Source organism: Pristis pectinata, chromosome 2 (genome assembly GCF_009764475.1).
Source record: "Pristis pectinata isolate sPriPec2 chromosome 2, sPriPec2.1.pri, whole genome shotgun sequence".
Classification (NCBI taxonomy): Eukaryota; Metazoa; Chordata; class Chondrichthyes; order Rhinopristiformes; family Pristidae; genus Pristis; species Pristis pectinata.
In genome coordinates, this window is record NC_067406.1 from 122,040,003 (window position 1) to 122,051,585 (window position 11,583).

Genomic DNA, 11,583 nt, shown 5'->3' on the forward strand with positions numbered 1-11,583 from the left:
CCATCCCCTTCTTCCTCTGACCTACTCCTCTGGTTCCCTTCTCCCTCACAAAATAGGTTAAACCCTCCCGAACCACCCTAGCAAACCTAGCCGCAAGGATATTGGCCCCCTTCTGGTTCGGGTATAACCCGTCCTCTCTGTACAGGTCCCACCTTCCCGAGAAGAGATCCCAATGATCCAGAAATCTAAAACCCTCCCTCCTGCACCAACTTCTCAGCCACGCATTTATCTGCCACCTCCTCCTGTTCCTGCCTTCACTATCGCGTGGCACTGGCAGCAATCCCGAGATTGCTACCCTCGAGGTCCTGTTCTTCATCCTTCTGCCTAGCTCCCTGAACTCGCTCTTCAGGACCTCATCCCCCTTCCTATCTATGTTGTTGGTGCCAACATGGACCACAACTTCTGGCTGCTCTCCCTCCCGCTCAAGAATCCTGTGGACCTCATTAAATATATTTAAGACACAGTGGGATAGATTTTTGCATAGTAGGGGAATTAAGGGTTATGGGGGAAAAGGCAGGTAGGTGCATCTGACTCCATGGCCAGATCAGCCATGATCTTATTTGAATGGCAGAACAGGCTCGATAGGCCAGATGGCCTAACTCCTGCTCCTATTTCTTATGTTCTTATATGAAAGTCACATAAAGAGCAAGAACTTTAATTGCAGGTTTCACAGAATTGTCAGGGTTCTCAATGCCAGTGCAGTGTTCTCTAGTAATATGTTCACATTCTCACAATTCTCAGCATATTGCATTCAGCACTATGTATCTAGCTCTTAAAAGAGCATGTCACTATGCATCGTTTTTCCAGGTATAGAAGAGTGTTGTTACTGAATGAATCTGAGTGTGTAGGAAAGTCGCCCCTGGGGGTCAGAGAGACCCGGACAGACTTTTGAAGAAGAGCATCAGAGGAGGCAACTTCTTTTTGTTTTGGGGCTACAAAGACCCTACAGGGCTGACAGCCAGAAGTTTCTTGGATGATCCCTGTGAGAAGATAGGGGCAGTCCCTGAATGTCTGTACTTTGAGGAATGGTGCAATACAGGCAAACTCTCATGCCTCCTCTGCCTGCTCCTGTAAGTTGAAGACAGAGGAGACATAGTCTCCTTGGGTATGGAAATTGAGTGATCTTCCTAAAGCAGCAATGAGATGTGGCAGAGATCAGCAACAGTAGCTTGAAGTGATCCGGAGGCTAGGAATCTAAGAGTGACTTTGACGCTAACCTCTGTAGATATATCATACATTAGGTTGTGTTTAAGGTTGGAGGAGGTCTCGGATCTCAGCAAGGACAAAGAATGCAGGAATCCAGGGTGCTCTTTCTCCTGCTTCTTCTCAGTAGCTATAATCATTGTGGAGGATGTTGCAATTTTTTCATGGAGTCCTTTCCTCTGTCTGCTTGCTGTTCTCTTCACATGATAGAGACTTGGAACAGAGTGTCTGGTGTTGGGCATGTGAATGACATAGCCTGCTAAATGTAATTAGGACTTCATTGCTTGGGAAGGTTGGTCTGGGAGAGGACATTGAAGTTGGTTCACTTATCCTTCCAGTGGATTTGGAGGATTTTGCAGAGACAGCATTGGTGGTATCTTTTCAGTGCCTTGAGTTGACTGTTGCAGGTATCCAGGTCACCAAAGCATATTAGTGGGATGTGTCTATTTACCATACAACTCCTCCATTGTCTCTACAATTTTGCAGATGAAGCCTTCTCATTCCATGATTAAAATGTGTCACTGAGTCATAAGCATGGAAACAGGCCCTTTTGCACACTGTGCCTGTGTCAACCATCACCCATTTACAGTTATCCTGTGTTAATCTCCTTTTATTCTCCCTACATTCCCCTCAAGTACCTACAGATTCTACACTCACCTACACACAAAGGGTAATTTACAATGGCCGGTCACCTTCCAATCTGCACGTCTTTGGGATATGCCAAAAAAAAATACAGAGCACCGAGGGGGAAACCCACACAGTCACATAGAGCATGTGCAAACTCTGCACAGACGGCACTGAAGGTCAGGATTGAACATGGGTCTCTGGAGCTGTGAGGCAGCAACTTCACTAGCTGCATTCTGTGACTTGGTGATAGCTTGGAGTCCTAGCTGGTATCATCATGTACACCATGTAACTTATATCTCTTGAGTCCATTTTTGTTTACTTGTGGAAGTTGCTGTTCATTGATCAGGTTCCTAGGAGTGCAAGGTCAGCCATCTAATAAGAATTTTGTAATTGCTGTTCACATTGCTCATCATTTCTTGCACTTTTTCTGGAGAAAATGTATTGTGTGAGTTTATATATTAATAAAATATGATTGTGACAAGTCTCTTCAGTGAACTAGCGTGAGAACTAATTAATAGTGGAGAATTGTTTGGATAATTGTAGCCCCAGCACTTTAATTCAATTGCAGATTTCCAATCTGCAAAAATGATAGATTGGTTTAATAATCAAATTTATTGATGATCATTTTTTTTAATGTGACTTTTATTCTTGACTGTAAAGATAAATTTCTATTCCAAAGTGAAGTGTAAGTTTACGCTGTAAGATTTCCAAATGCATTTAGATTTAAAAAAAGTAATTAGTAGCTTAAAGCTTCTGTTTAATTTTGATACAGTTATAATATGTTAATTAAATACACACTTTTACTCTCTTTTCCTTGAAGATGATGAAGGACCAATTGTGAGTAGTGATTCAGACACCTCACTGATCCTGGCTGTTGAAGTTGGACTTTCTGACATAGAGCTCTCTACTGACCAGGACTGCGAGGAAGTGAAATCCTGAGAAGGATGAATGATGTGGTTCAGGCAAGCCCACAGATTGACTGCAACAAGTATCTTGTACATTCAGACAAGAATGATTGTGAGAGCAATAGCGACAATCGTTTACTTCTCCTTAGACACAAATTGTATAGCAGTTGATGTCAGTTTTCTTCACAAAGAGCCCGCAAGCTTATCACTTGCCTCATTTCTACATTTAAACAAGCTGGTAACATGGTTCAGTGGCTGAGCTAAGAAGAAAATAACAATGTATGTGTTTTTTATTTTATATTTTCAATGATGGTCAACAATTTACCTGTGTTTTAAATTTTATTTTTGTGACTGACTCCTGCTTTTCCAGAGCTTGATCCTGTGAGGATTAACGGATTCCTGGAATCACTGCCTCAACACTAAAACATTCAGTCGGTGCTTTTAAGTTGTGAAATGAATTTTAAAGTTGATTCCAAGTTCTGCAGTCTTGTGAATCACTAGCTTTTTTGTGGTCAGCATTAAGTAAAGTTTATTTGCGCAATAATTATTCAAAAGAGCAGCTTGCAGATGCAGAAAAAACCTCTTGAAGTTCATTTGCCATTTCTTGACGTGTTTTTGGCCATTAGAAGAGTTAGTGATAGTATTGTACAGAGATGTTGTCCATAAGCAATATGCTCTGCTGGAGATTTAGACAGAATGAATGTTCCAGTAACAGCCCACTTGCTTTCTATGAATTCATGGTAGATTGGGATTTGTGAATATTTGTGTGTATGGTTGACACTTGACAGTTCCCCCAGTTTGTGACATTCTGGCCATTAACACAGCAGCTGCGTAAGTGGCCAAATAGGTTAAACCACCAGCTTTATACCCATAATGGCTTGTAAGAGATAGAAATCAAAACTAATTTTAGTTTTACAGCATACTTTACACCAACTGACCTCCACCAAAAATGAATTCACACAATACTGCTGTACTTCAAAAGAATTTTCTAGTATTTCATGTAATTTGAATTTAAGTTGCTTTATATCATCTATCCTAATAATAGTTTTTTTGTATATTGAAAACATGACAATGTATTAAAAATTACAGATCGTTATACAGTCTGAGTAAATGACTTTTCAAGTCATAGAATTCTACAGCAGCGTTTTTACATATGGATAGTTCCCTTGCAGAAAAGAACCCAGTACTACAAAGCATAATGTTATTACAAGTTTATAAGTCTTGTCCAGAAGGAAAGAAAAATTCCCACAAACCAACAGAGGTTGTATATTTTTGAAACTACTGCTTTTGTTCCGTATGTAGATTATTGACTATATAGACTTTAACACATCGAAATAGGGAACCTGATAATTGTAATAGTTTAGAACAAATTAAAAGCCCTGTGATGTCCAGTGGATGCCAGATGGTCATCATATAGTGTCTAGAGTTTGTAATTGCTCTGGTTCATCTTTTGACTTGGAACAGTACAACTATAGGCAAGGTTAATGGTGTGTTGATTTGAAAACTTTAGAGACTGCTTGATGTTGAAAGAAAATGTTCCTTCATGTAGGATTTGAATTATTCAAGAAAGGCCACAGGGCATAGCAGACGAGCAGCCGACTGTTGCCTAGTTTAAACTTGATGATGAATGTTAGAAATATTAAACTGCTAATAAATTCTGGAAAACTAGTTGACTGAAACATATTTGATGATGAAGTGTGTCTCAGGTTAAGTTAAGGGGCTGAAGAATTTAAAGGATTTCAGTTCAAGAGGTTAAGATTGCCTGTTACTGATAGGAAAAATATCATGCATGCATGAGATTGTGAAATTTCAGTCCTAAGTGGATAGAATAATGAATCAAAATAGCCATTATTAATACTATGTCAGCTATTGTTGTTCTCTTCGATTCATTTTCATGCACCATTGGATGTAACTGATCATTGCAAGATGGAAAATCATTTGAAGTGTTCACCTCTTCAAGAAAATCATATTTTTAAAGAGTCAAATGTTCTGCTGTACACTCTTGTTCAGTTTTCTCCTACCAACAGCAAATATCTATACTGTTTCCCAAACTAGAAAAAAATTGAATTCCTGATTTCATTTTGGTGTTATGAACAATTTCGTTCTGCTGTTGCTGAACTTTTACGGAGAAGACTTCCTCAAAGCTTGAGTGTCTGTATAAATTTTACTGTAATCTATTCTATTAAGTTCTTGTCATTTTCTAGCATTGTCAATTGACACTGAGTTTTAAGAAAGTCTACCTTGACCCTTGCACCAACCCTGGGACATGGTGATTTTCTGCAGGGACTCTTTCCCAGGTGGAAAATGTTGGAAATACTCAGCAGGTCAGCTGTGGAGAGCAAAACAGTTGATGTTTTAAGACAATGACTCCTTAGTGGAACCAAGTTTGAAAACAAGCATGTTTTAAGTTTTAGGGAGTGAGTGAGCTGAAGGCATCAAAGGGACTGTCTGTGATAAGGTGGAGATCAAATGAGACATTTAAGTGATGGTAATGACGCTGGCTAAGAAGGGGTGCTGAAGGCTCTTTAATTGCTGATGATTGAGGACAGAAGAGAGAAAACTGGTGCTATGAGATACAGAGTACTACAATTGCTGGAAATCAGGAATAAAAGAGAATGCTGGAAATATCTAGTAGTTCAAGCAGCATCTGTGAAGAGATCAGAAACTGCGTTAAAAATTATAGGTTGATGACCCTTCATCAGAGATGATACAAATGGGAAAAACTGGCTGTAACATGTGTAGTCCGAAAGCGAGATGTATTCCTAATATATCTACAATGGAACAGTGTAAAAGGCGAAAGATAGAGTGGGAGTTTGATGGAGAGTTAAGTAACAGACAACCTGAAGCCTTGCAGACTAAACAGGGATGTGTTACAAAGCAGTTAGCCAATCCGTAGAGGGCTGAATGCAGTGCACTAAGTTGAAAGAAGTATAAATGGATTACTGCTACAGCTGGAAGGAGTGTTTGGATTCTTGAATGGTGGGAAGGGAAAATACAAAAGGGCATGTGTTGCGTCTCCTGCAATTGCTGAGAAGGTTTTGTGAGAAGGGGAGTCTGTATTGGTGGAGACGGAAGAGTGAGTCAGAGAATGAAGAGGGAATAGTCCCTTCAGAACACTGGGAGTGGAATAATGTTTAGCACTGATTCACTAAGCAATGGAGAAGTTATTGGAAAGGAAAGGTATTAGAAGGAAATATAAATTGAACCTTCAGATTCAGGTACTAGCCTGGGGTCAACAAAAACTGGCATCGATAGATTGATCTGTTCACTGTGATCTTGTCGAGCTAGATGACCAGAGGAGCTTGCTTGACAGCCACTTACACTCACATCTCCAAAAATGGCTAGCTTAGCATCAACAATGCCGTTACTCTTTATAACTCTCACCTTAACGAAATAACTCTTACCCTATCTAACTGTGGTTTTGTTCAAGACACAATATTGTTTCACTTGGTCATTCATCTCTTTAGGGCTGCACCTTACCCTTATCTTTCATTTTGGGATTCTCTATAAAGATGTTTTGCATCATGTTGACAACCATCTGTCTTTCTGACTATATGGCCACTAAGTTAATTGTGTCCCTCCTTTCACTGTTTTTGCACTTGGATAGTTGGGATACACTCTGGTGATCTTCACTGGCACCAGTATGAAAAGATACCAGGGCAACATGAAATTTACCCAAGACATCAGACCTATCTGTCAGTGAATTACTTGCTGAATCTTTGTGAAATGACATTATTTGTTACTATAATCAAGTTACATTTTATAATTTTTCTGCACAAAAGAGCAGGAAGATAAGAAAAATGCAAGAGTGTATTGTGCTTATGTGGTGCTTGTAAACCTTGACAAGGACACCGAGACATAGGTTTATTGCATTTGCAAAGCATGGCCTTCTACAAGAAATGCTGTGCTGTCAAATAGCTTGTGTTCCAGATGACTTTACTCCTTCAATGTTAGAGCCCTTCACTTGCTAAATTTCAGTCAAAGAATTAAAACATTCTGAGGATATGTATTTAAACATTCTCCAGTCTTTATCCTCTGAAAATCTTCTATCTTTATTAAGCCCTTGCTCCCACAGTGACTTCATACATTATTTATACCGCAACACTTTTGTTTACAGAAGGGAAAGGCACAGGAGAGGGGAGTTAATAATAGTATTTTGAAAACTTTGAATGACTCCATTAATCAAAATTGTTCAATCAATTAAAAATACAATCACTTTTTTTACTTATGAAAGGTATATTTCCTTCAAAAATCAACTTAGAGCTCTTTAATTCATATTGAAGTTATCATGGTTAAAAGAAACATGATAGTTATGTTCTGGCTGAAATGACATTCATTTAGTTATGTATATTGCATGGAACTTTTTAAAAGCACCTGCTACTACCTTTACAAATTAATGAAATAATGACATTCACCTCATAGGTGTAGCTCAAGTCACAGTAACATTTAAGTTTTGTTTTTAAAATTGCTTAATCAATAATTTCAAGACTTCATTATAAAGCTTACATAAGGGTAAGCATGAGTTTTACCAAAAAAATCATGTCTCTTTTTGATATGCAAATACAGTACAATATAATTCAATTGAAAACATTCAATGACAGTGCTCATAAGCTTAATAACTTTTGAACTATCCACATAATCATACTCAAATTTGCACGTTGCCTCCATTAGAAAAACTTATCTGTATAGTGCCAGATTCAGAGTGCCACTTAGCATCTTGGCAGAAATCTAGGATACTTTGGGAACAGGCTCCTGGTGGGTATATGATTAGGTTTTTGAAAGGATAGTTGGGTAGTTATGCTGGGTAAAAATTAGGTCACAGCTCAGAAGGGAGGAAGTTAAGCATAACTGAGATAAAAAAAAAACTACATTTTCTTGTGACTATACTTCAAACTCTCGATTAATCAACTATGCCCTAAGCAATATATTTGATTTTTGAAAGAATGCATGAGGATTGTGGCTTACCATAAATTATACCTTAATTGGATTCTTTTCTCTTCTTTAGTGCTTATATGGGGAAAAGTTCTGATCGTGACATAACTTAGGGGAAAATGTGATAAAGTATACACTTGTCATAGAGTTGTACAGCACAGAAACAGGCCCTGCAGTCCAACTCATCCATACAGACTAAATTGACACCTGAATTAGTCCTATTTGCCTGTATTTGGCCCATATCCCTCTAAACCTTTCTTATCTATTTACCTGACTAAATGTCTTTTAAACATTGTAATTATACCTGCCTCTGGCAGTTTGGAAAAAGTTTCCCCTATAAATTTCCCCCCATGCACCTTAAATCTATGTCCTCTAGTTTTAGACTCCCCTACCCTGGGTAGAAAGACCATGGCCATTCACCCTATCTATGCCCCTCATGATTTTATATACCTTGATAAGGTCATCCTTCAGCCTCCTATACTCCAGGAAATAAAGCCCCTGACTATCCAATCTCTCCTTATAACTCAAGTCCTCTGGTCCTGGTAACAGCCTTGTGAAACTTTTCTGCATCCTTTTCAGCTTAATGACATCCTTGTGTCTGGGTGATTTCTGGAATCTGTTAAACTGGGCAGATATTCTTTTGTATTAATTTTGAATTCCTAATTTGTGTTTTATTATTTTCAAAACAATTCAGTTTAGAAGACATTTTTTAAGTTCGTGTGCAGAAGAATTTCTGTAAATATAAAGAATATAACTTATGTGCTTTATAAGTAATTGGTAGTGGTATCGATTATTAGCTCTTTACTGCTGTGTTATTTCTTTGCGTAGAAAAATAATTTTAATCCATTATTTTTGGATTTCTTTAAGTAGGTTTACTTATCAAACATTCTATTTGAATAAATCAGAATAACATTTTTGTATGCCATTTAAATTAATTCCATTTTGTATAAGAAAGGTTTTTGTTTCCAGAAATACACGTCATTTCAACAATTCATTCTTCAGGCTTTGTCTTCATAACACAAAAGAGGCAAACTTTACAAAGATGTCAAGAAATAACATTTAAGAGTAATTCCTCAGCTAATTTTTTTCTAGGTCTGACAAGATACTTCAGTATAGTATATCATCAAAATTACTGTAAATAATCAAAATATTTAAAACAAAAACACAGGAAATTCTGCAACTATTCCAAATAAGCAGGATCTGTCAAGGATGCAAATATAAAGATCAATGACCATTCATTAGAGCTAGAAAAAGTTTTATCATTTAATCTCTAACATACTATACAATCACCAACCATCGTACTTTTCCTTTCTCCTGCTCCTTTCTTCAATTCTTAAATTATTTTTTAACACATTTCAGTTCTAATGAAAGCTCATTAACTTGGAACATTCACTATGTCTCTGTCTCTGCTGCCTGAGATTCTGGGTAGTTGCAATGTTTTCTGTTTTTTACTTCATGATGTTCATTCGGATACATAATTAGTGCTTGGGACCATGAAAACTATAGAGTAATCAGTGTTTACTAAGTTTAAACAGTTTCAAAAATATTTACAATACAGAAGATCATTCAGTTTACAGTTAATCATCATCTGATGTTATTAATGTAAGAACCAAAGATTTAAGAGTATATCCTTGATAATGCAATATTTCTCTTAACGTGACTGTTGTATAATGAGTGAACCATTGAGAATCCAACCACTTCCCTCCTACCCCGCTCTAAACAGGGTTTCAAATAGATATCACTGACCTTCTTTAAATCCCATATCAATACATGGTTGACTTTCAGTTACAGTCATTAAAAAATGAATGTTTAAAAAACTTATTTTCTGAAAGGCTTCAATGCACTGAGATTAAGTCAGGATAGTGTCTGTGTGAGTAGATCAGATCAGTCCAGTCACCAAGGTAGACTTTTTTTTCTGTGACCCGAGATAAATGCACAATGTTAAAGGCATTGAAAACAATGAAGCAGAATTCGAAGCACAGATCTCACTACATCTTATGTGTAGTGTGCGTCATAGAGGAAAAATTTCTATTCCTTTTACTCCCACCTGTTGGTTTGTTGCCAAACTCAGTGGTCTTAGCCTAAGACTTGATTCCAACCTCAGCTCTGCTTAGTTGTTATTTGATTAAATTTGTATGTTGGATGAAATCATTCACTAGAATTTCTCACAAATGGAATGGATAAATTAATAATTTATTATCATTACAAGTATTAAAAGCATTGTTTTGGTGCAGAGTGTCTGTTACTGTCTGACAATATATAATTGAAGCATCTATATACAAGTACTGATGACTTAACTTGGTAATTGTTTCTTGAATATTAATCCGATTTTGATCAAGAGGTACTCTCATGCTTAGCATTTTGTCCTTTCACTGATAAAATAATTCTTTGCGGTACAGTGCATGAGAGACAACACCCAGGAAGCATTGATGTTGTCAGATTTAATCACAAAGGTTCATAGCAGTGATGTAGCAGTTTTACTCGGGTATATCTACCTACCAGTGCTGTGGTTCTCCATAGTTGTTTACAAGTGTGCAGATTTTTCAAGAAAATCCATATTTCTTTATCATCAACCCAATGGAGCACTTAGTTTAAAAATGCTTGTAGAGGAGTAGGGAGAAATGTAAGCTGGTAAAATTGAAAAAGAGGGATTTTTCCCTCTGTGTCAGTGAAAAGAAAGTTGAAATGTACTAATCACATCTTTTCAGGGAGCCAGCAAAAGTAATTTTCAAGTGGAGTCAGATTGCTGTTCAGTGCTAGGTTGCTGCTATAAATCAGGTGTTAATAACAGACAAATGAGAAGAAATTGGTCCAGTTTTGTGACGTGTAAGAGTGCTGTTTATCACACAGATTTTAACCATCAGTAGTTGGCACTATGTATAAGAATTCATTCTTAGTAAACGTGCATTTGTTTTCACGTATCTAATTTCTTTCAACCTGCTGTTTGTCAAAGGTTGTTAAAGCTGTCTCCAAATAGTCCAAGCTTTATCTGACCAGCAAAGCAGGGGGTTTCCATTTCCAAGACTCATTGGTTATGTTATTGCAGAATGTTTCACTGTTTGCCTTGCATTTAAAGATGCTTTTTGATGCACCTCATTATATTGTCAAGTATGCTGCTATTGGCCTCAGAAACATCAGTCCAGTGAGAAACATCTATTTTGTTTTGTCAATGCTATTCTACATCTCAAATAACTTAGTTTGCTAAGCGTTAATCCAAGCAGCAAATGGATTGTGTGGTGATTACAATAGACTTTTCTAGTTGGCATTTTGCCAGATGCTACAGCTTGCAAAATAACTTTGTAATATAAAGCTAAAATATGATGCAGTTGTATTAGTTATAATGCATTTACTCTAAAAATTTTCTTTTATATATAGTGTTGCAATTATTTTATATTTGAAGTGGGTTGTTATTGCTGAAGTAAAGTATGTTTGTTTCTTCTCCATAATGCACTTTATATATCCTGAAAAAGAGGGCATCCATGGATGTTACTGGGGAATATAGATCAGTCTGATGCAGTCAATAATAAAGCATTTATTGTTTTGCATTACATGCTTGAACATCGACTCGATGCTTGTGTGAAGGGGAGGGGTTAAATTCAAATGAACAAACAATATTCATTAGCCTATTATTTTGTTACAAAACAAAAAAAAATTTAATATGTCTTGCTGTGTTCATATGTACTAGGTGAGGTGATGCAACTATGAAAGATTTAACAAAAGATCAGTGGGTTCCAATAAATTTTAATTGAACAGTTTTCTTAACAAGCGAGCTTTATGTTTGTCTTTTAATTAATCATATTGGTGGTAATTTTCCAAGAACTTTCACCATCCAATCTTCATATTATGGGCATTTATTGGAGAATTTTGTGATCGTGAAGAGAATTTTGTGATTGTGAAGAGGGACATTATGGTGCTG

General features: G+C 37.0%; 1 protein-coding gene across 1 annotated transcript in view; it reads left to right on the forward strand.

Moving 5' to 3' along the window:
- The window catches only part of rnf150a (ring finger protein 150a), a 94,013-nt gene extending 82,632 nt beyond the window's left edge, over positions 1–11,381 (forward strand). The window contains exon 7 of the mRNA XM_052044015.1: positions 2,651–11,381. Coding sequence (XP_051899975.1) covers positions 2,651–2,769 — 119 coding nt within the window. The 3' untranslated portion in view covers positions 2,770–11,381. The remainder of the gene's footprint in view (positions 1–2,650) is intronic.
- The last annotated feature ends 202 nt before the right edge of the window (positions 11,382–11,583 follow it).